The 26199-nt window shown below is 40.5% G+C and overlaps 1 protein-coding gene across 1 annotated transcript; it reads right to left on the reverse strand.

Annotated features, from left to right (window-relative positions):
• Positions 1-195: 195 nt before the first annotated feature.
• Positions 196-24612, reverse strand: agla (amylo-alpha-1, 6-glucosidase, 4-alpha-glucanotransferase a). Its single transcript, XM_083907512.1, has 35 exons — positions 24502-24612; positions 22273-22395; positions 20345-20555; positions 19477-19646; positions 18158-18367; positions 16925-17106; positions 16294-16405; positions 16053-16179; positions 15505-15607; positions 15320-15417; positions 14755-14894; positions 14380-14567; positions 13383-13506; positions 11589-11752; positions 11196-11297; positions 10259-10414; positions 10022-10172; positions 9353-9477; positions 9169-9281; positions 8344-8478; positions 8117-8247; positions 7894-8030; positions 7174-7307; positions 6914-7089; positions 6728-6830; positions 5566-5689; positions 5339-5440; positions 4829-4940; positions 4321-4456; positions 4118-4230; positions 3800-4011; positions 3592-3689; positions 2747-2834; positions 2216-2349; positions 196-2137 (listed from the first exon to the last, which is right to left on the reverse strand). Exons 2-35 carry the CDS (start codon positions 22358-22360, stop codon positions 2020-2022), a joined length of 4617 nt encoding a protein of 1538 aa, XP_083763638.1. The 5' UTR covers positions 22361-22395; positions 24502-24612; the 3' UTR covers positions 196-2019.
• Between the last annotated feature and the right edge of the window lie 1587 nt (positions 24613-26199).

Genomic DNA, 26199 nt, shown 5'->3' on the forward strand with positions numbered 1-26199 from the left:
TGATTTCATGTAATCTAATGACAGTGGGAGGTTTTACAATAGATTTTCAATGGTGACCATTTATGTCCCTAAGGTGACGAACGTCACTATTTTTTTTCACACTTTGTTTTCTAGGAACAAAAGTCAACATTTCATCATCATCACCAACAGATAAATCAATCAATCAATCAATAAAAGGAATTCCAGGAGAGCACATGACGTCAAAGAGGACTTTAAAGAGGACACAAACATGTTAGCGCAGATACACACAATAAAGACGTCAAACACACACACGTGTTGTGTTGTTTACAGTGTTTTCTTCAGTTTCTTTAACTCACTTTTTAGGGAAACGCTGATGAAATATTGGCTCCGTGTTACATTTGCAGAGCGACAACAGAGTCGCGGACTAAAGTGAAAACGACGTTCATGCACACGGCTGAACGACGACTCAGCAAAAAGCAGCTTTCAAGTGGAAACAGCAGGAAGACGTGTATATATATGTATATGTATATATATATATGTATGTGTGCACATGAAGGCAACTACTCAGCCAGTGTCTGATCGATCACATGATCTAAAAAAATATAATAATAACGTTGAAGTGTTTGGCTCTGGGGTCAAAGTGCGTTAATGCATAGTTAACGGTTTAATACTATAACGACAAACTGGACCGGACCCAGTTTAACTCACTCACAATAATAAAACTAGCGCTGTCAAAAATTAAACACATTAGTTAGTTAGCGATTCATGTTCACGTTTTAAAAAGTTGACTTTTTCACCACGACACCATCCAAAAAAGCAGAAGAAGAAGCCACCGCACTTTAATCGCAACTTATAAAGTAGTCCGACAGACCCAGCGACACGCGTTAGCGAACGAACAACATTAGCATCGTAGACGACAATGACGACAACAAACTTTAGCATCGGGCGTTGTAGATCGTACGCGGGAGATGAAAATGCCTCGAGCGGACAAAGAAAGGCCGTCGCGTTTACAGAGGAAAAAGTGCGATTTCTACGATTAAGGACAGCGCACTCTACTGTTAAAGAGCGGTAACTGCACTCGTCGTAAAGTTAAAGTTGGTTACCGATAAAAGCGAACAGCTTTTATCCGGGCACGCCGATTGTACGCAATAATCAAAGAGGTACTCGTCTCGCGACGCGTATAAAGCTATCGCGGCTAACTTCGTAGCAGCTAATTTTAGCAGCTAAAGTGATAGTTTGAGTTTGCGACAAAAAACATTTGGGAGATCGGACTTGTAATTTAATCGGCTAACGCCTGCGCGGGAATAATACTTGCACAATGCGAGTCATTTCGCTTAGTGAACGACCCACAATGCAGTTTGGCAAAAGTTTGACGACGCCCACATTTAAAGTGAACTGGCGCACACAAGAAAGCTTTCAAAGCTCTTTTTAGTTCAGTCGGGGTGTTGTTTTTCCTGCCAATGTATAAAAACCTACATTCATTTATCTTATTATATTATAATATATCGTGGTTCACATCTCTGAGAACTTTAAAACTCTCTTAAACGACAGTATCCGATCTTTAAATATGCTTGTTTTTGTCTTAAACTCTGCGTTAAATCTTTATTATTTTACATGAAAACATCCATTATTAATTTTTTTCCCTTTTATCTCTATTGACAGCCCTAGTTTTAACACTATAGAACACCGTAGCACCATTCATGCTCTGACGATGGCTCAACACGGCGGCTCGACCTGGAAAATATGCTGCGTTCATGTCATGGGCGGGGAAAATACAAGCTTTCTACATGAAATTTAAGCTCTTGGGGGGGCAAATTTAAAGGACCAGTATGTAAGAATTAGCGACGGCTAATGGCAAGACTGCAAAACGAGGCACGTCGGGGAACTACGGTGGCCTTTACATACCAAAAAAAAGGGGGGCGTGGTTGTTCGTATGTTCAATTTCTGCCGATACATTTTACAAACTACCCCTACTGTACATGAACGCAGCACAGAGACCACTCTGATCACAGGAAGTGATGTCAGAGGTCACGGGGGGTTTGTGTGTTACAGTGACACCTAGAGGTCGTAGAGGACCTCCAGCACGGTGGCCAGAGACCAGGCCTGCGTCTCGCAGCTGAACGGACAGTACTGACCGTCCTGGTTGGTCAGCTCCGGCAGACCCTTCCACGGAGACCTGAGGGGGCAGCAGAGGACAACGTCAGGACGTGAGGACAAGAGTAGGACAAGAGTAGGACAAGAGGACAGGTCTTACTTCTCCAGGTGGGTGTAATGTCGCGACAGTACGTTCTTCACCAAGTTCACGGTGTTAGCGTAGGTTTTGTCACCCAGCTTCTTCGCAAAGTAGAGTTTGGCTCGCAGGAAGTATCCGACGGGCCACAGCCACTCCTACACAAACATGCACAAACAACAGACAAAAAGATACATATTCAGACACAATAAATCCGAATGATTTACGCAACCAATTTTGATTAAAGCTAACATTTGTCCATTAAACAAGAAGAACAAGAAGAACAAACCCTAACCCCAAAAATGATTTGTATACATGCAGTACACATGCCAGGCCTGTGTGTGGCGCTGTCACTGTGCCACAGAAACACGACCAAACACAGAGAAGAAGACGTAGTTCTTGTTCTTAAGCGCGTACAGGCCCCTGATTCGATACGTTACATCGATTAGTCGTGTCTGGACAAACAAATCATCAGAGACACGATCTCTCGCGATTTAAACGGAAAAAAGATCGGGTTTGAGAAGGAACAAAAACAAAGACGTGGAGTGGACTCACCGGGCCTTGGTGGTAGTTGAAGCCTTTAGCGAGGTTGTAGTTGTCGTTGTCCAGTGCGTTGTCGTAGACGCCGCAGTACACCATATCACTGACGAGGACGACAACAACAACAACACAAACTGTGAGCGTGACATGACGTGATACACGTTAAACGCGAAGAAAATCGCGACTATATACGACGCGGTTTTTTACTATGTTCCGTGATTTAAAATCACTCGCAATAAGTCGAGACTGCTGTGAATTTACATTCATTCGTTTAAAACGTTCGGCGATAAAACGGAGATAGAGGCAGATCGTACGATTTTCTACGATGTGTGTCGTTCGACGCTACACTAAAACAATGTGTAGCTCCAAAAAACATACATAAACCATACGGAGTGAGGACATTTTTTGTACGCAATAATCAGAAAGTAACTCTTCTCACGCGGGCGACATGTACAAAACTATCACGGCTAACTTCGTAGTAGCTAATTTTGCTAAAGTGATAGTTTGTGTTTTCCGACAAAAAAAAAAAACTATTTGGGACTTGTACGAGAGACTCTTTGATCGGCTAGCGCCTGCGCGGGAATAATACTTGCATAGTGTGAGTCATTTCGCAAAGTTAAGTACCCACAATGCAGTTTGGTAAAAGTTTGACGACGACGCCCCCAATTAAAGTGAACGGGAAGCATTTTTAGTCTCAGCCTCCACAGCGTGCTGTACGCACTGCTCCAAACAACATACGTAAACCATGTGGAGTGAGGACACAGGGATTTTAAGTGGTTTAAGACCTGGTTCTAGGGTTAGAATTAGGAATTAGGTTAAGGTTAGGCATTGGGTTGTGTGAGTGTGTGTAGATGTGTTACTCTGGGTCGAGCGTCTTCATCCCCAGTGGTCCCAGCAGTTTCTTCTCAGCCATCTCCAGAGCTTTCCAGGCTCTGTCCACCGTGAACAGCTCTGGAGCCTTTAGAAAACAACACAAACACAGAGAAGAAAACCAACAAATCTTCACATTTAAGAAGCTGAAAAACCAGAGGATTTAAAGAAAATGAGCGATTCTGGTGTCGGACATACCACCACCATGGCGATGGTGAAGTTGGGTCTCAGCTGGTAGTCACACCAGGGGCTGGAGGCCCCGTAGCTGTCCTTGTAGATGCCCTTCTTGTGCACCAGGTCGGGCCGTTTCTCGTCAGGGTCCTCGGGTTCTCCGGAGACCCAGAAACCTGGTTCAAAGGTCTGCTGCAGCTGCTGGTTCCACTGGGCGTACGAGATGAACACGTCCGTCCCTGCAACAACAATGACTTGAAATTTACCATCATAATAGTCTGTATCGCCCTGAACATGGATCAGTCGATAATATTTGCATAGGTGTGTGTGAGTGTGTGTGTGTACCGTCTCTCTGTACTTTCGCTCCATCATAAGGAAACAGTCCTTTGGCGCGGAGCTCCACGACCCAGCGAACGGCCGACTTACTGAGTCCAACGATCTCCACCGCCGCTCCGTCTCTGCTCACACACACACACACACACAAAGTTACAACATTAAAGGGACAGTTCAGGAAGTGTGGAGGTGGGGGGAGGGGCTTCTGCAGTCACCTGGGCGTCGCCGGCATGCCCGTGTTCTTGGCCTTGTCGCTCTCGCCCATCTTGTCCATCCACGTGCCGCAGTTAAAGCGGTTCCCTCCGCTGACGAAGCCGGTGTCTGGATCCACCTTCACAAACACGCCGAAGCCTGAAAACAGACGCACGCATTCTGACGTTTAGACGACATTTAACCACGTGACTCAGAGTTCAACTCATACAACACATGTAGAATAAACCGTGTGTAATGGACCTTTAATCACAGCACATATTTGTTGTCATGAAATAGTTTAGCAGGTTTAAAATAGCCTGGGGTTGTGTTATTATTCAAGTGTGTGTTATTCAACATGTTTTTATATGTTAATGAGGATATTTTAGTGACATAATCCCCTCACCCTAACCTGGAACTAATAAAAACAACATAAACCCAATTCTAAAACCAGGTTTTAACCCTGAAAAAGCCCTTTAAAGACAAAAATGTCCCCACAAAGATAGTTTTTTGTTTGTTTTTTTCACATCTCACCCTCGTCTTTCATGTTCCTGTCAATCTTAGGTCCGGCGTTTCTCTCCCTGAACAGAATGCCCTGCAGGTGGCGCTGTAGAGCCTCCTGGATGACATCGTAGAGAGGCTGCTCCTACACACACACACACAGATGGGTAATTGTTTATTAAAAACACTGCAGCAGAGTCTTTTTTGGCTTTAATTTTCACTTCAAATCCAACTTTATTTATAAAGCACTTTAAAAACAACAATAAAGTGCAAAAGACCTCAAATAAACAATAAAACACTGTAGAAAGTATTAAAACACACACAAATAAACAAGTCATGCAATAAAAACAAAGATCTCAGACTGGGTCGAAAGCCAAAGAGTAAAAAAAATGGGTTTTAAACTTAAAAATATCTTTACATGAGTTCCAACCTTTAAGTTATACATGCTTTTTATCAAACGCGTCACATTTTCTGTGACATAAAGACAAAAACATGTCTTTATTTGTGGACACAGACTCAGACGAAGGTCAGATTGGTACATACCACCTCTCCAGGTTTGCGGGGTTCACAGTCATCCGTCGGGTACATGCGCGTCACCGGGCAGCGCAGGATGTCATGTCCCTGAGGAACGTGGGTGGCGTAGTCCTGACATAAGAAAAACAGAAAACTGAGTCACAACTGAGATTAAAATCTCACGTTGTAGTGACACATATAACGAGTCAATTATTACAATTTAAGGTGAAGCCAGGTCAGCGTTAGCTCCCGTTTACCTGGATGCACTGCAGCCACCACCACACGGCGTCACGACAGTTGTATCGGGCGCAGCGACCCTCGCCCAGCAGGTTAGGGATCAGACCGTGACGCAGCGTCCCCGCGAAGGCCAGGATGATGTTGCTACGGAAACCAGTGAGAGACAAAATCAACACACTCAAAAACGGTTCAAAGACGCTCAAAGTCGGAAAAAACACAAACGTATCTCAGGCTAGCCACTGTTAGCAGTACACAAAAACAACAAGAGTGCTATTAACGGTGAAAGTAGTCGTAGTGTTTGTATGATAACGAGCATCTTAAAATCTTGAACACGAAGTACGTGAAGTCAACAATTCATACGATCTATAAAAGTAAAGGAAAGGATTCTCCTCAGACTTTCTCGGGATGACGTGAAACTCAAAAAATCGGAACTGGGGAGTGACATTTGAAGTTGGAAAAACACAAACCTGGCTCAGGCTAGCCACTGTTAGCAATACTGCGTAAAAAAGAAAACGGCGTAGCGACACGTCTACTTACATGTACGACTGATTTAGTGCGACACAAATACAACAAGAGTGCTATTAACGGTAAAAGTAGTTGTAGTTTTTGTAAGATAGTGACCGTCTTAAAATCCTGATTGTACGATAATCAGTACAAAAGTAGTGGTTTTTTTCTAGTTACCGCTGTAACGGCGCCAACATTAACGCATGCCGCGTTTCCATGACGACTGACCGGAAAAAGACATGCATGTCATATTTACGTGCCGCGGCACCAGAGTCCAGGCACCGTTTACCAGTTAGCTGCGTTAGCTCCTTTAGCCCGGTTAGCGCTGACAGTGGAACCGGAGCGGTCTGTTTATTAAAGGGAAAGAGCAGCGCTACAAATAACCAACGTACCTGTGTACTGCGTATGTGTGCCCCTGTTTTTAAGGTTTAGCGTTACTTTAGAGACTCATTTTAATGATCGGGAGTCGCGTAAACATGGCGTCACACGCGTCTTGCTAATGTGCTTTAACGTTGACGTCGCTAACGCCGTTTAACGTGTCCAGCACGAGTCATTTCTGAGGTCATTTTGACCTCCTACCACCAGTAAACCAAGTTTGAAAGGATTAACGGCCAGAGAATATATAGCTAGAGCTTTTGCCACGAATATTCGTACGTATAAACGCAGACACGCACATACCAGGCCTCCACGTGTCTCCCGGTGAGCAGCATGAGTCCTCGCAGGGCGATGAAAGTGTCTCTGCCCCAGCATCGGAAAATCCCAGAGGAGAAATGAGGAAGACCTGGAAGAAGAGTAAAGACGATAAAAGTCATTTTGTGATTTTCCCGACGGACTTTGGTGTGGGAGAGCGAGCCAGTGCGTTACCTGCAGCCAGTGAGACGCAGCACTGCTCCTTCTCGCCTGTGGTCGGGCTGACGCGATAGGGAACGTCGGCCATCTTGGCAGAGAGGGGCGGTAGGGCGGGGAGGCGCCCGACGCCGCACATCTGCACCGAGCCCAGAGCCAGGTGTCGCACAAAGGTGGAGCCGTTCTGGACGAAACTGTGTGCGGACACGCAAAATACAGATATAAGACAATTTAAAAAATATATTTAAATTTCACCCTGTGCCGCTGTTCTGTCGTACCTGGACATGCGTTTGAAAGTGGCGTCCAGTGCGGTGGTGTAGATCGACACCACGATGGCGTCAAAGTACGCTGGGATGAGGTAGCGCGGGATGTGTTTCAGGTAGGAAAACATGGCCTTCAGCCACTGACCAACCTGCAGAGACACAGGAAACACAACTTTACGACTGTTTAAACCACAGAAACCTCCATATGCAATCAATCTGTATAAAAGACAGATTTTAGCCTCAAAATCTAAGCCAGCTAAAGTCTAGGAACATGTTCTCCACTTAATCTCAAAGTGAGACCGCTTTGATTTGACTGGAAACTCAACTTTCCCCCCTCACCAAATCCCATAGAGAAAATCATCGATTTTACACCACAACACACAGCACTCGCTGATCAACTTCTGCTGCCATTAATGACTTCAAATGTTTTATTTTTTTACCTCAGTCTTTCAAATCCTTCGTTTGGATTTACATCAGTGACACAAAGTGACCAAAGGAGGCAGCAGAGGACCAGGAGCTCCTGTGTCCCTGTGAGCTAAAAACGCTCATTTTCTCTATGGAGTTTGGTGTGAGGGACCCGAACAGTTTACAAACTTCAGTTTCCAGGCAGAAAAAGGCTGTTTAACAGCGAGATAAAGCAAATATATAATTATTAAATGATCCAAAATCTGTCTTTCCTTGCGTCTCAAGCTGGTTCCCAGTGCATGGAAGTACTGTGGGGTGTAAAATCCTCACCTGTGCCGTCGGTTCCTCTCTGTTTACCAGTCTGTTAGAGACAAAGTCTATGAGCCAGTCTCCTTGTCTGAGGTTAGCGCACAGAGGATGACCCAGGTCGTTGTTAGGGCGGACGTCAGCAAACACGGACATCAGACCTGAGCAGAGAAACGACAACAACTGCATTTAATAGACACTCACAGTCCTGTGTGTGTGTGTGTGTGTGTGTGTTTACACACTGTACCTTGAAGGCCACCATATTTGAGCTTCTCCCAGCCTGGGATGGAGTAACAGCCTCCGCCGTCTTCCTGTTCTTCAGAGTCGCAGCAAAACAGCAGGAAATTCAGGTCGGCCAACGTCAGCTTGGACATCAGCCTGTGTGTGTGAACACATGAACACATGGAATAACATCACATAATACGGTTTTCTGTATTTTGTGTAAAAAGAATAAAGTGAGAAGAGAAAACCGACTGTGCCAGAGGCTTCAGGAGAATCTCTGGTGGATTGTCATCGACGATGCTGCCTCTCCTGTACTTTGGGCTGAACTGGGACAGATAATGTCTGAGGACACCGACCGTCTTCTGAGCTTTGGGATCCAAACTGATCCTGTGAAGAAAGATCACACACTTTTAACAAAGGCAGGTCTGCTTTATCTTGTTTAAATGCTTGTATTTTGCACTTTACACCCTGACGGGAAATTTTGTTCATATCTCACAAGGAAAAATAAAAACAAACTAAAAAAACAGAATAATTTATTTTGTCATTTGTAGTTTGTTTTCTAGAGATTTTCCAAGAAATATGTTTAATAAATCAATCAAACTTTATTGTAAAAGCCTGTAAGGAACTGTTGAACGTCTTTGGGAATAATTGAATATAATATGTGTATTTTATATATGTATGTATATGCACCAGCTGGAGCTGTGTGAAAAAAACGTCGTGAATTTTCTTTTTTTTTGAATTTTCTGATTTTTTTTTTTTTTGAAAAAAAATAAATGTTTTTTTGAATTTCTTTGAAAACATTTTTTTTGTTTTTTTTTTGAAAAATGGGTTTGTCAAAATTTGAGCAGAGTCAAAGAAAGCATCATGTTCCTAAATTTGCACCTAAAGTAAGAAAATTGATATGATATGATATGATTTTTTTAAAAGTCAATTTAAATATAAAGTTGTGAAGAAACAGCTGATCTGAAGTTTTTCACAAATTAACCTACATGTTTGTTCTTATAAAAAAGAGGAAAGTATGTTAAAGAAGGCACCTGGATTCAAAAGAGAATAGTCCCGTGTGTGTGTGTGTATTACCTGAAAGCGATGACGCTCCCTGGCGTCAGCTTCTGAAAGCTGATTTCCTCCACAAACTCTGATCGTCCTTTAGACGTCACCTCCGCCTGCTTCACCACCGTGCTCTCCTGCAGCTGTAAACACAACGCTGTTTTTACACTGCGTTTGAACGTTTAAATTTAAGGACGAATGCAGCGACATTTACCGGTATGTGTTCTTTTATTTCCACAGTGTACTGTGGTAAACCATTGATGTAGTCTTTGTCCTCCTCATAACTCCCAGCTGCTCGATCAACCATCCTCGCTTCCAGGATCACTTCCTCGATTTTACCTGCAGAAGAAGAAGGACAAACACATGAGGAAATCTGGTAAAAACATACAGTAACTTCCCCAGACTGAGAAAAAATCATAATGTCCCTATTATGTGCAAGATTTAGAGGTCGACAATGTGGATTTTATCTGTTTTTTTTGTTGTACTTTTGCATTGATTGGATGGAAATGTTTAATAAAGAGAGGATAAAGTCCCAAAGGTTATTATTATTATTATTATTGTTATTATTATTATTATAAATGATAAAGAATCAGAATCAGAATCAGAAATATTTTATTGATCCCCAGAAGGAATTTGCTTTAAACGGCAAAGATCATTGACTAATAATCTACTAATTTTTGCCTTAAATCTTTTGTTATTGAGTGTGTTTACTCACAAAAACAACAAGAAAGGCTTTTATTTTGTGAATTTGGCTTCCTGCGCTGATGCCATTTAGCTTTATGGCGAGAACACACACACACACACGCACACACAGATGTCTAGTATTCCATCTCAAAACCACAAAACTCACTAAAATAATCCATAATTTCCTGATGTTTTTTACCTGGTATGAACATGGGTGGGATGTTGGTGTTGTACGTGTGTGTTTTCGGATCCCAGAACGCCGTCCTGCACACGGTCACCACAGACTGGTGCGTGCTGGGACAGTGACGGGTCACTGCCACGATGTCTGAGTCCACCTGGTCCACGTACACCTGAGAAAGAGGAGGAGGAAGTTGTAAGTTTAGTTTTATCGGCAGAGTTTTAGCAGCTTCCTGTTGGCGTTCATCGTCATCATCACCTGTATGAATCCCTCTGCTGCCAGTTCCTGGTGCAGACGGTTGAGAGCCTGCTTCCCGGCGATGATGCCGCTCTGGAACCCGACCTCACCGGTGGAGGAGGGGACAGCGGAGGGGTTCCACTTGGGGTAAAAACGCTCCTCCTTCACCACAGAGATCTACAAAAACATCACCATCAGAATCAGAATACTTTTATTATCCCGGAGACAGCTGTTTTGTTACAGTTGCTCCGTATCACACAAGAGAGCACACAAATAAAAAAATATTTTTTTTAAAAGAACACCACAAAGCGAAACAAAAACACCAAACAAATTTAGATTAAAATTAAAATAGCACAAAACCCTTAAAAACAAGAATGACAAAATGTACAACGTGTACAGCACAGGCATTATCAATATGATAACTGTACTACAGTGTTTGTGTGCTTTATTAATTTTATTATAAGCTTTATTAATTAATTAATTAATTAATTAATTAATTATTAACTGTACTACAGTGTTTGTGTGCTTTATCAATTTTATTATTATTAGCTTTATTCATTAATTAATAGTCTTTTTCCTCTTAAAGGCTCGCAAACGTGCGACACATTACCAACTGTAATAAAGTTAATGAAAGCAATGAACATGTAAACTGTATTTAAAACATTTAAAAAAACGTGTTTATCCTCATTTTTAAAGTGACTTAGTTTCTATAGAATGCACATAAATAAAGGATATAGATAAATAAATACAATTCTAGCTTCTATAGAGTGTTTATGTTTGTATATTTTACAGTTTGGTATTTTTTTTAGAGATTTGTATATCAATGTGTAAATGTTTTGTATATATTTAGAGCTCAAGTACATATTGACTGGTCTTTCCATCATCGTGAATCTTGAATTCAAACACAAATTAAGTGTTATTGAGATTGTTTATTCAAGTGTGTGTGTGTGTGTGTTACCTGATGTGGCACTAACTCATCATATCCTCTGGTGGAGCCGGTGGCACAGCAGGCCATGGAGACGATGCCAGAGCTGGGCAGAGAGTCCAAAGCTGAGCGCAGCTGGAAAACAGAGGCGCAAACACTTAGTTGTAGTTTATATACATAGTCATAATAAAGTATTTAGTCAACCTGGACACTGAACACTGAATTTTACACAGCGGTTTTCTTAAATTTTAGCCAAAAACCAAGAATGAAGATGCTCTAAACATCACTCAGAAGATTTCAAAAGTCCTCAGCAGCTCCTGTGTGCTGTGACGTAAAATCGTCGTTTTTTTCTCTATGGACTTTGCTGTAGCGGTTTTACAGAGCGACAAATAGAAAGTGAACATATAACCCAACATATACCCTCACCTGTATGGGACACTCGTTGTCATGGGTTACGTCGAGGAACATGGCGTGGGCGATGGACGGCATTAGTGGGCGGAGACTGGGCTGAACGAAGGCGCCGACCGGCTCGCCTCCGTAGCGGTAGACCAGTCGTCCCTCCTCGTGGCTGTCGCCGGCCGACATGGCCTCTGTGTGGAGAGAGTGGGTGAAACAACACAACACAACACAATAACACAACACAACACAGTGGAGTCCACACGGATGCAGCACATTCACGCGGTCATGCCGCAGAGTGCAGGCGACGTAAAAGCGTCTACGGCGGCCATGTTTTCAGTCAGTGTGATGTTTAAAAATGTCTAATTACTGTGTTTTCTTCTTTATCCGTAACATTTTTTAACTTGTTTATCTTTTTTTTTTCGCACGTATGATGATGCTAACAGGCTAGGTCTTGTTTGTAAAAGATAGTTTTGAGCTTAATTTGATTTTGAAGTCAATTAAAAGTTAATTAACTACTTTGTCAGTGGAAGAAATGGCATGAAATTTGAAATACTGTACATTGTACCATGGAAATCTAGCAAACGTTACTCATTATGCTGATTAAATTCCACTGTTTAACAATCACAGGAGACAAATTATGGGTTCAAATAAAATAAAATAAAATAAAATACAAAAAAATTAAATAAAATGAAATAAAATAAAATAAAGTAAAGTAAAGTAAAGTAAATTAAAATAAAATAAAATAAAATAAAATAAAATAAAATAAAATAAACACTTCTTTTTTCACTCAACAATCTACTAAATGACTCCAAAACTAATTTTGTGACTAAAAGCAAAAACACATGGTTGTAGATTTTTTATCTAATAGAACTTTGTATATATATTTTTAAATACATATATGTATATATTTTTATATATACATATATGTATATATAACTGTCTCAGATAGAAAGCTTAACAATTAATGTTTCAAATTATTTATTATTATGGAATTAAATGTATTTAATTCATTCATTCATTGATTTATTTATAATAATAATAATAATAATAAATATAAAAGTAATTATTAATAATGACTATGAAGTTTGTTTGTTGATACAGATTAATTGACTGTTATTTTTTTATCATTATGATTAAAAAAAGTAATTATATTTTCTTATCTTTATGTCTATTTTTCCTCCAATGCTTTTCTCATTAATTCATCCGATAAAAAAACATTAATTTTAGGGATGCACCATATCGGCTGATATCGCCTTCAAAATAAATGTCTAGAAGCCCTGCACAAAAAAACTCCTCTTTGACTTCTACTCTAGCGCCCTCTATGGGAAATATTTTTAACATTTATTTAGTTTTGCACAATCTAAACATGAAAAATGTTATGACCGCAATTATCCACGCGTAAAAAAAAGTCAAATACCTTGCATCCCTGTGTGTGTGTGTGTGTGTGTGTACCTCGGATGAGCGACGTGATGCCGAGCCTGGTAACGAAGACGTTATCCAGCTCCTCGCTGCCGGTGAACAGCTCAGCCACCACGTACAGCGTAGGGCAGACTTTTCTGGCCACGCCCAGCATGTACTGGTCAGTCAAAGCAGGGTCAACAATCAAGGGAGGAAGTAAGGAAGGAAGGGAGGGGAATAAAGTCATGCAAAGAGGGAGAGAGAAGGAGGATAAACGAGGAGGATACGGCCAGTTAGTGATGACGGGCATCAAAAGTCAACACACACCATGCGGTCACACAGATTAATGCGTTGACAAAGAGAGAGACAAAGCAAAAAAACACAACAATATCAATTTCTTTTCGGTGCGATGAGTCTTTGTACCTCGTATCAGGCTGCTAATTCCCAGCCGGTTTACAAACACATTGTCAATGAGCTCGCTGCCTGTAAACAGCTCAGCTATCACATACAGATTGGACCTGACCGCTCTGGCAGCGTCTAGCATTGCCTGGAACACAACGATAACAACACCGACAACAACAAGGGGCAGCACAGGACAAGGAAAAGAAGAAGAAGAAGAACAAGAGGAGGAGGCTGCAGTCACTGACGCTCAGTCTGTTTTAGCAATGATGGAATGAACGTACGGTGTCTTTATTATTAAAATAACATGTTTTTTAAGGTTAAAAACCAGCTTCTAGAGGTTAGAATGTTTAGTATTTAGTGGAAACTGACACCTCAACACTAACATGACATGCGGGAAAATCTATTAGCTATTAGCCTTCTATTAGCCCAGGTTTAGTCAACAAATGTCAATCATTATTATTATATAAAATTCATGTACAAGTATTAAATAAAGACTGAAACTGAAGTTTTGTGTTGTAAAATGTAAAATTTTGGCACTTTTTCTGTAAGCCATGCAAGTCTAAGTACACACGGCCGGTACAGTTAAACTGCGAATGGCTCATTAAATCAGTTATGGTTCCTTTGATGTATTATCGCTTCCAAATATCACTTATCGACCTCATTAATAATCTGTATCAATATCAGCCCCGAGAAACCCGATATCGGTCGCCCCTTAACATCCATTTTTTCCACGTCTAATTTTATTCACTGTTTTTTATATTATTGTTATATTTGATGTTTGACCAGAGCAGAACACCATAACATTACTAGATACCCTTATAAAACACTAGTTTACACCTGAAAAGAAGTGGTTTAATTCAGCTTTAACATCAGTGGATGGAAACACACGTTGATACAGGAAATAAGGATCTGGCCATACATCGACTAGAGAAGTATTCGGCCTTTAGATCCTGCTGAACCTCACACACTGTAGTATTATAATAATAATAATAATAAAGTAATAGTTATAGGACGGTACCTCAGCGACATGTAAAGGTGTAGAGTGGCAGTTGTCCAGTCTGACTCCGTGGAAATACTTGGCTGTGATCTCGGTGTATTTCTGCATGTGAGCCCACAGGTAAGGACAGTCCTCGGGACCCTGACCGTAACGTAGCTTCACGCTGTCGCCCCAGCAGATCAGCTCACGACGTACGTACACGTTAGAGCCTGAGGTACGCACAGGAAACACGTGACAGGAAATAAACATTACCGTTCAAAGGTTTGGGCTCACTTAGAAATGTCCTTATTTTTCAAGGAAAATCTTATTTTTTTCAATGAATCTAACACATATTGAGAAAAAAATAAACTTTAGAAAAGAAATTGAAATTTTGAGAGAAAAAAATTTGAGTCGTACCTGGCTCGGCGAAGTTACGCAGAGGATCGTCGCCCATCACCCAGCCGTTGTGAGCCAGGAAGTGACAGATCTTGTCAGGTTTGTCCAGCAGCTGCAGCTCCTGCTCCAGAGTCATGTCCTTGAACGGGAAGGTGAAATACCTGACACACACACACACACACAGATTTTAGCCACTTAATTCCATTCATATTAGTTCAATTACACTTCTAAATGTATGATATCTGCTCTTTTTTTTGCTATTGGGCAACTTTTTCAGGCTGGAATATGACATTTCTGCACAATCACTTCTCTTACACCAAACCCCATAGAGAAAACCAGGGATTTTAACGTGACAGCACACAGGAGTTGTTGATCCACTGCTGCCTCCATCACTAAGTTCTAGCGTCTTATTAAGTCATTTCAGGGTTTGAAATCTTTGTTTCGGGTTTACACGAGTGACATAAACTTACCAAACCAGTTATCAGTAGAGCAGCAGCTCCTGTGTCCCTGTGAGCTAAAAACGCAGATTTTCTCTATGGGGTTTGGTATGTTTATATATATTATATTTCATATTTACCACATTTACCTGGTAACCAGAGGGTTCTTCTTGGTGACGGGGCCCAGTTTGGGACCGTGGTCGGCCAGACGCTCGTACACCACATTTCCCACGGTGCAGTTGGCCGCCTCGAGAAGGACAAAGAGATTTAAAAAATAATAAGCTTTTTAAATTAAAAACTTTTCTTACGTTCCACAGAGGAAGAAGCCTTTTACCTGCTCCTGATGCTGCTCCACGATGTGATACTGCTCTGCGTTCAGCGCCTCTATTTTCTCCTTCAGCCAATCACAGCACTCCTCCATGTGCGAAGGGGAGGAGCTACAGAGAAATTAAGACGATACATGTACCCGATGACTCTTAATTCGCAGTGTTTGACAAGTATGATGTGTTTTACGGTTAAATAGTGCAACATAAACCACAGAAACACGCATTTACATGATGATTAAAAGTTATTTAAATCTCTGAATGGACATTATTTAGTATTTTCAGAGGAAAACGTGACTTTAGGGCTGCAACTAATGATTATTTTCATGACAGATTAACTTGTAGATCAATTTTCTTGATTAACCGAGCATCGTTTGGTCCATGAAATGTCTGAAAATGTTCCCAAAACTTAAAAAATAAGACTTGTATTGTCAGTTTTAATGAATTAGCTGCTGTATGGAGCAAAAAATAAACTGAAAATACACATTTATTGAGTAAAACACACTCGTTTACCAATTAAATTATTTAATAATGTGTGATTTGTGTTTGTGAGTCGGACCTTTTGGGAACAAACGTCTCCAGCGCAGAGTCCATGTCCACTGTGTTGCCATAGCGACGGTACTGCGGGTCCTGGATGATCTTAAGGCCCTTCTTGCCTCCGGTCTTCTTATGGTCTGGCTTTCTGCCTGAATATAAAGCAAAGGATATTCAATCAAAGTTAACTTTCAAATTGGAAGTTTTTTAACAGTCATACTTTTCAGCAAAATATATATATATATATATTTATTTATTTATTTTACCACTTTGCAGCACGATTCTGAACTCCTCCACTGCGCTGCTCGCTTTGAGCTGGAAGAACTCCCACAGTTTGACCTGAGGATAAATGTCCTCGCGCAGGACACTGCGGATGGCCTGGACACAGAGAGGCAGAGAAAACACACGTGTTTTCATTTTATATAACAGTATTGTCACTGTTAGTACATGAAAAAGTGACTTTTTATTAGTTACGCAGCTGTTTCCCAACAGAAAACTGAAGTTTTTGTTGCTTATTTTGCTGCACCAAACCCCATAGAGAAAACCAACGTTTTTAGCTCACAGTGACACAGGGGCTGCTGCTCTACTGCTGCCTCGTTTAGCAAATTTACGTCACTAAAGTAAATCCAAACAAAGATTTTTCAATGCCGAAATTACACAATTATACATTTAAACCCACCGATGGAAGCAGCAGTGGATGAACAACTCCTGCGAGCTATGGGGTAAAATGGGTTAGGGTGCTGATTTTCTCTATGGGGTTTGGTATGGGAGAGAGAACAGTTTACAAAACTTCAGTTTCCTGTTGAGCAAAGCTGTCAAGCCGACACTTCCCCATTGATTAGGTGTGTGTGTGTGTGTGTGTGTGTGTGTGTGCGCGTGCGTGCGTGCGTGTCTCACGTTCAGGTGGCTCTCGTTGGTGATGTTAGCGGGCAGTCCTTTAGCCTCGTAGCGTCCCTCTGCGACCCTGGTGGTCAGATGCCACAGAGCTCTGTCTAAGACCCAGGCCGGACGCAGGTGAGGGGAGTTCACCAGGTTGTAACCGCACTCTGGATGTTCTCTGATCCACGCGCTGTTCGCAGCTGTGAAAAGAAAAACAAGCCAAATATACTCAAGAGTCAGTATTGGGGGGGGGGAAAGCAGTTTAAGTGTGAAATAAAGCAGCAAAAACACACTTTTTTTTAAAGTTGTCAGTCATTTAGTGTCTGTCACTCACAGGAAGGGAATACATAGATATTTTGCAGAGTAAAACCTTATTTTTTGGGCCAAAAAGAGACAAATATTTGTGATTTGAGGAACATTTGTGAGGAAAAATGGATTAACAGAGCTGAATACATTGTATGAATATATATGTGTAGATACATTAAAAATAACTAAATGTCACTCTCTATATGTTGATATTAGTGTTATGTTACTTTTTACTTTTTACTCACCTGGACAAAATGGGATATTAACGTAAAATTACCGTAAATAGTTCATTAAATGTCACCGTGACAGTGTAAATAAAGGAGCATGGCCTGTCTTTAACCTTTAAACCAGGCTCGTTTTACTGTGCTGACCTTTAGTTAAGTGAGGAGTCACTCATCACTGTGGAGGGGCTCACAGTGACAACACAGATACAGTAGAAGAAGATGTTTTATTCATGTTTTTAAGATATTTTATCATAAGGCTTTTATTGTGAAATATCTGTAGCACTAATTATCAAAGGAACAGAGACATAGGGCCAATTCCAATTCCTATCTTAACCCTCAATCTTAACCCTCAAGCTCAACCCTTAATCTTAACTGGCCTCAAAACCAAGTGTTGAGGGTTATTTTGTCACTTAGAAATGGGACGCCCCTTAAATGCAGATACGTCTTCAGACTGTAGGGGGCAGAATAACGCCAAAGCTGCGTCCAGACTGTCAACTCCAAAAAAGAAGCTCCCAAGGGTGGTCTCGGAAAATCTCAATATTGAGGGCGATACAGCCCTTAAACTTGGCCCTCAACTTAATTTTTCTGAGAATCGGGACAGCACTTGGACTAGAGGGAGCACATTTTTGAGATTGAGGATTAAGCAAGGAATTGGAATTCACCCTTATTCCACAGATTCCACAGTGTAAAAGAGACAAAAACATTGAGCGCCGACACTGACCGGTGTGGTTGTAGACCACGTCCGTGATGCACAGCATGTTCCACTCCCTCCTCATCTTCTCCACCAGAGCGCCCACGTCCGTCCAGGTGTAGACGCTGCTCTGACCCTTGGGGCTGAACTCCGGGCTGAAGGTCAGCTGGTCGGCCAGCGAGTAACAGGACCTGGACTCTCCGAGCGTCTGCAGCGGAGTCAAGTGGATCATGTTGTATCCTGGAAACGTGAGAAAAATAATTACTAAAACACACCACGCTGATTAATGTCCGTATTTTATTTATAAAGTGCAAGTTAATCCATTAAAAACGTCATTTCAGGTCATGGAGTTTGAAGTGAAGATTTAGACCCTGACTCACACAGGAATCAGAGTGAGTGTTTTTATTCAAAATACATCAGCTCTAGAACATATTTCAGTTTATTTAATGTGAATATGTTGTGGATTCTTTACTTATGTTGTTATTTTGAGGTTTGGGGCAACGTTTTCTGTCTCTACGTCTAAAACAATTACTAAATAAATCGATTACTAGTTTTTTAAAAGAGTTAAAACCACTTTTTATGATTTTTCAGCTTCTTAAATGCAAACATTTCCTGGTTTCATTGCCAACAAAATCACTCAAAGTGATGAATTTTTGTTTTGTGGACGAACAACAAAGACATTTGAGAACGTCATTATTTCCACGTTTGAGAAATTCTGATCAATCTGACACTAAATGGACAAATAATTAATAAAGAAGACAATCAACAGATTAGATTAGATTATTAGATTATAAACGCAAGTGTTAAATGCAGGCAGAATTCTAGTATTTCTTTCTTCTTTTCCCACAGTGTCGAGCCCACACTCTTAGAAATAAATGTGCTAAGTAGAACCATATAAGGTTCTTAAGCTTGTCCTCACAGGAGGAACCAAGGAGGAACCGAGGAGGAACCGAGGAGGAACCTGGAACCCTTTGAAAACCCTTTTTTCAGGAAAGGGGTTTTAAAGGGTTCTCTGGATCAAAATGGTTCTTACTGGAACCATTAGTGTTACCAAGAACCCTTGGAAAGGGTTTTTCAGAAGCAAATGGTTCCAGGTAGAACCTCAGCCCTTGTAGAAGAACCCTTTTGGAACCCTTATTTCTAGGAGTGCAGAAACACACTGATATCAGTGTCAGCAGACCCTCAGGTGTAGTGCTATTACGGAACAAGTCACATCGTGTCGTCCATAATCCAGCCTGAATTCAAAATGTCCGTTTAAAATATGGCCAAGACTTCTTTTAGTCCACGTAGGCTCGTAAATCTGTCAGATTATAACACACACACACATACACACACACACACACACATACCCGACTCCTTGGCGACTCTCAGTCTGTCCGTCCACTCGTTGAGCGGTCCCAGACACTTGGACAGGTAGGTCTGGATGGTGATGCAGTCCAGCGGCAGCACGTGGTCGTCCGCTCCCACGCGGAGGACGGGATCCACCACGATGTAGCCCGCTCCTGACTTTTCTGTGTTTCTGTGACAAGAGATTTAGCCGTTTGTTTGCTTCATTTCTGTGCTTTTTAGTGCCTTTTAACATTTTGATATTGACGAGGAAACGGTTAAATCAGTGCAGCAGCAGCAGCAGCAGCTGTGCGCACCGACCTTTTGTTTACAAAGTGACTCGACACAACTGCCATCGGAGCCTCACAGGAATGCTAATGCAATGTTAATGAAGTTTAACTTCGAGGGAAAATCTCTCTGACAGGTGGATGTACTGGTGTTTACTGTCCGTTTATGCCTAAAAATGAGGTGTTGCTGCAGAAAGCCACTTGACAAAAGCTTCATAAGGCTCATAAAATAAACATTACGCTATATTAAGAACGTGTTTCTACTTTATCGCCCTGCTCCGGCGTGAAAAAAATCACTTTTCCAAAACTTCACTTTCCCCTCCACCAAACTCCATAGAGAAAATAATCAATTTTACAGGATTTTACAGGATCTTACGTCACAGCACACAGGAGTTATTCGTCCAATGTTGCCTTTGTCAGTAAACTTAAAATATGTCATTTTGTGAATTCGGCGTTGGAAATCCTTTGTTCACATTTACCTAAAGTGGCGTAAAATGACCAAACATGACGGCAGCGCAGCAGCAGCAGCTGAGACATCCTCATGGGCTAAAAATGATGGTTTGCTCTATGGACTTTGGTGCAGGAGAGCGGTTTTTGTACTTACCCGACTCCAAAGTAGTACTGATAGGACCCGGCCACTCTGATGTCCAGAGAGCAGAATTTATCCGAGTCGTCCGCCCGTCCCGTCGGGTTGTTCCACGGCAACGCCCGGAACGCGCTCCGCTCGTAACCGTGTCCTTCCAGAGGGTAGTTGGTGTGAACCAGAACCGTTCTGCCCTGGAGGCTCGGACCCAGACGGAACTGAAGCTCGAAACCTGAACAGGAGCAATCGTACACAAACAAACACGGTGATGTGCTTGTTGTTGTTGTTGTCGTTGTAAGAACATTCAGAGACGAAATGTGATTTTACAACATGTTAATCTTAAAAATGAACCTTTGATTTGATGCAATTGAGGAAAATCACATTACATGTAGTTATTACATGAAATTTAAGCACTGATTCTGTACTTTAATGAGAACAAAAAAAATAAGAGTTCTCAAAACAAACGCTCTGCATATTAAAAACACAAGATAAGAGACATAAATTACTTTAAAAAACAGGAGTTTTTAAGTTATTCCCACTGTGGATTTCTGGGTAATTATATATATATTACTGCTAAAACTGCTATTTTTTAAGGCCTAAAAAATACATTCTGAATCTGTTTATTCTCGTTAAAAGATGAGTTTTACTGTCTTTTTGTACTATTATGGCCTTTTTTTGTATATCCGTGGCTTTTCTGTAATTTTTTCGCGTAAAAACTCTTGAAATATAGCGGAAAATTGTGTTGAGTTTGTCAAGCTTACGCCAAAGTTTATTGTGGAATTTTTGGGTACATTTTTGACACGAGAGAAAGTGGCCAAAATTGCGTTAAACGTAAATTTTAGATTTATTTTAGATTTACTGATTTTGACCAATCTTGGTACATTCCAAACACACGCACAAATTCCCATTAACAATGTGCTTCCATTAGCTCCGCCCCCCACCCAGAAGTCGGCCATTTTGAAAAAAAAACAACAACAAAAAACGTCTAGTTTATCGCATTTGAGACAAGCTAATGATTAATAGCTGTCAAAGGATTTTCTCTACGTTAAAAAGCGTGGCCTCAGGGTTCCGACAAAGTTGACATAAAATTCCTTCCTTTTAGAAAGCTTTACCGTAAACAGAATCGGATATGACGAGTTCAGTGGGGCGAGGGCAGTCCTAGGGTATTACTATTATCATTATTATTATCATCATTATTATTATTATTATTATTTTGCCATGACAGGCTTGTTGCAGTAATTCAGGCGTGATGAGAATGAAGCAGCTAAAAAAGATTTCTGTATCTTTAAGACTTAACATAAGTCAAACTCCACTCATACCAAGACTCTGCTGCTGTGAAATATACACACACACACACAAACACTCTGCTCGTCCACAGTAGATAAATATAGTCCACTTCTCATCCTTATCAGCTGTAAGAGGGAAGTAAATGTCAAGTGGTTCAACGAGCTGCTCCTTCCAAGAATCAACACACACACACACACACACACACACACACACACACACACACACACACACACACACACACACACACACACACACACACACACACACACACACACACACACACACACACACACACACACACACAGATTCCACGTTTAAAAAGGACCAGTCTGTAATATTCAGGGAAGTTTAAAATCAGAATATTACATTAATTAAGGGTCAAAAAAATGGTTTTGATCCAAATTTCGGCTTCAAACTGAAGCTGAAACAGAATCCTAAACAAAAATAATGTGTAATCATAGAGTAAAGGAATTACGTAATTTTTGTTTTAAATTCTATTCACTGTCTGTGGTAAATAATGCATTTTCTAACTATTTTCCTTTTTTATTTTTCTTAAAATGATGTGTGACTTATGTGTTTACATTTAAAGGCATTTATGATGAGGACCAGGCTTTTTTTTATTTGTCATTTGCATTTCCATGTAAACGCTGCGATCCACTTACCTTGTTCCAGTCTGAACAGAGTCCTCTCCAGATTCTCCTTGTCGTTGAGCATGAGGACGCGGATCTGCTTCAGGTGTTGAGGCAACATCTTGAGACGTCTTCAAAGGGTCAGTCACTGGCCTCCTGTGAAGATCACAATATAAGACTGTAAAGGTCCACACAAGGAGTTCATCTCAAGTCTTTTGCTGAAACAAAGGTCAAATCATTATTGATTTAGTTGAACCACTTAAAGGTCATTGTCTTTAACATAACTACCACACTGTATGTCGTCTTTAAATCAAAATAAACCACTGTGTTGGACAGTAAACCTCACTTAAAAAGCTAAATAAAATGATTTTATTTCACTCAGATTGTCCATAGACTCATTGTACGCAACCGATAACAGTACTACGACAAAATATTTTGATTAAATCACAATTTCACTGCACAAACAACACTTTTTTTAAGTTTAAAGTATAATATAGACGTCTACTAACAGTCTTTTTTTTATTGTTTTCATAACCGAACAAAGAAAACACAGTTATGTGCATTATACAAACATGTTTAAAGTCATTTAAATTGATTCCACTTCTTATTTTGGAGATGTGGTTAGTGAGTTGCACTCAGTCCATTTTATAGAATTAATACTTTTTGCCTCATAATTATGATTTTTAACTTTTTAATCTCATAAGTTCAACTTTCCATCTCATAATTATGAATTTCTATCATGAAGGGTGTTTACATGCACACTAAAAAAACTGATTATTATCAGGTTTTTGTAATTATCTGGTTATTCAAGTGCTAAAGTAAACGGAATAAACTGACTTCATTATCGGTTTATTGCCGTTATCGGTTTTTGAAACAACCTGTTTAACACACCTGTCAACAATCTGATTTCTTAGAGACTTGAATGGTTTATTCCAATTACCAGATGATTGCCAGTAATCAGTTTTTTAGTGCGCATGTAAACGCACTCAATAAAAATGACTTTTTATCTCGTAATTTCGACTTTTTATATGGTAATTATGACTTTTTTTTAGATCTCATATTGTACATTTTTATCTCATAATTTTTTTTTCCCACTACTTTACATACAAAGCTAAATAGACTCACACGTACAGAAAGAAATGTATGAGTCACTGTTTACACAACCTATAAAGTTTATACATGTAATTCCTCTAGAAAATACCTCAACAAGAGGATAATAATAAAAAGATTTAAAAATATCACCAAATATGTAGATTTTTGCTTGTGGGAACCTTTAGAGAACTTTCTGGGAACCAAACACAGTTAGCTAGGTGAGAAAGTTAGCTTTCCAAATACAGCACCTCCTGGAAATGTAGAAAACACTAATTCAAGCCATGTTTAGTGTATATAATACTTATATTACAGTATTCTACTCTTTCATATCAGACCAAATATATAGTGGAAACACTTCAGGGTCGATGCATCCACAGTCAGTGAACCCCGGCGAGTGACGCCTCCCCCCGTGGTGAGTCTGCGCAGAGCCTCCTCACTCCGACCAGGACAAGGTCAGGAATCCAGACGTTTAATGTCACACTATTTATAAAACTCGTCCCACTACGTTTTGGTTCACTCGACAGTGCGTCTTACGACATCGACACCCAGTGACACACAAAATAAGTGGACGGAAAACCATGTTTTGCCACGGCGGTGCAGGAACCTGCTGCGCCAATGTGTCGTTACCCATTGAAGAAAGTGATGATTTAATGTTGGCTCGCTTACAAGAACAACAGCGTTCGCTTTCAAATATACTCAAAATGTTTTTGCTAATCGTTGCTAGGCTGCTAATAATTCGGCGGTCACATAGCGCCATCAAGAAGCGTCATTTCTGTAAGAAAGCAGAATTAATCTGGGCAAGTTCGGCATTCGAGCCCCCGGTAGAAGCACAGTAGTGGGCGGTGCCGCAAAGTGTGAATTTAAGCGAGGAAGCGAATGGGATTCGTATTGAATTTCAGAAAAAACCTGTCACATTAATGAATGGTTGCGTTAGACATCATTAAGCTGTTTTAATCAAGGCTAAATACAGCGGTTAAAAGTGTTATCGTTAGCATAACACGCTGTGTGTTATTTCCCCCACATAAACACACACACACGGTGTGCTAACGCGGCTAACAACATGACATGTCGTAAACCTGTCGCTGTCGGAAGATAAGACTCCAGCACGGTGAACATTTTTAAACAAAAACAACCGCAGCGACAACGCGGATAAAAACGTGCGGATGTCACCTGTCACTGGTGTCCTGAGTCCGTCTCAGCAGCAGCAGGAGAACAGTCGCAGCGGCGGCGAAGCTCCGGCCAGTGACTGGGCTCAGTTAGCTCAGAGAGGCGGAGTCCGCCATTAGCAGGCCCGCGGGGGTGTACCGTAATAACGCGAGTAAAGCGGCGAGTAGTTACAGTAGAAAGTATTAGTAAGTAAGTACTAGTAGTATGTAGTAAATAAGTTAGTAAGTACTAGTAGTAATAAGTAAGTAAGTAGTGGTTTAGTGGAGATTAAATGTATTTTAGTTTCGGAAACAATGGAGGATCCTGTTTTTAACGTCAAACAGGCTGCTACAGTACTTACGGCTAGTTTATACGATTTCTGTACAAGAAACTATCACGTTATTTTGAGAAACTATTACGTTATAACAAGAAACTATCACATTATTTCGAGATAAGATGTTTACTCATTATAGCAAGAAACTATCACATTATTTCAAGATAAGATTGTTTTCTCGTTATAACGAGAAACTGTCACGTTATTTCAAGAAACTATTACGTTATAACGAGAAACAATCACGTTATTTCGTGTGCAGATTGTTTTCTCTTTATAACGAGAAACTATCACGTTATTTTGAGAAACTATTACGTTAGAACAAGAAACTATCACGTTATTTTGAGAAACTATTACGTTATAACGAGGAAACTATCACGTATTTTGAGACAATTTGTTTTCTCGTTATAACGAGAACCGACACATTATTTTGAGAAACTATTACGTTATTTCGAGATAAGATAGTTTTCTCGTTATAATGAGAAACTATCATGTTATTTTGAGACAATTTGTTTACTCGTTATAACATCAAAAAACATCTTATCTCGAAAAATAATGTAATCGTTTCTCGTGCGTACAGACAAAAAAAATTATTATTCCGATATTATCAATATTGATTATTTACCCAATTAATGACTATATTTTCCACAGTGATCTGAGCTACATTTACAGAAAAAGATTGCGTTTTTGACCGTGAATTTTCATGATCTGGTATCAAAAAAACACAACAATAAACTGCAACACACACACACACACACACACACACACACACACACACACACACACACACACACACACACACACACACACACACACACACACACACACACACACACACACACACACACACACACACACACACACACCTGTCAGTAGTGTTGAGGTAATCTGGTTTATTTACACAAATCAATGACAACGTCTAAGTGGAAATTGCTGTATCACACACACACACACACACACACACACACACACGCCTGTTACATAACGTGTTCACTGCAGTGCAGCAGAGGCCTCTCTTACAGCCTGAGCACAGACACCACGACCCTCACACAGATCTAATCAGATTAAAATCAGAGAATCTTCCTTTTTTCACTTCAAAATCAGCTCTTATTAAAACAAATACACCAAATATCCTTGAATTTATTTCAAAACATTAGAAAAATCAGGATCCAGACTGAAGAACAGAGTAATGTCCTGACACTAACTCTGTCTGCTTTTTATTTCTGAGCATTGTTAAACAAACAGTCTCTTATCGTGTAAATGGAACAAAGGCTGAAAACTTACATACAGAGTGAGTGTTGTTGTGACCTTTGACCTTTACACTGTGGTGGATGTGAGATATTCTTTTCTCACATAGGGGCCATAAAGAGGTTTACATTTTACAACAGGCT

This window comes from Microchirus variegatus (genome assembly GCF_963457635.1).
Source record: "Microchirus variegatus genome assembly, chromosome: 21".
NCBI classification, from domain to species: Eukaryota; Metazoa; Chordata; class Actinopteri; order Pleuronectiformes; family Soleidae; genus Microchirus; species Microchirus variegatus.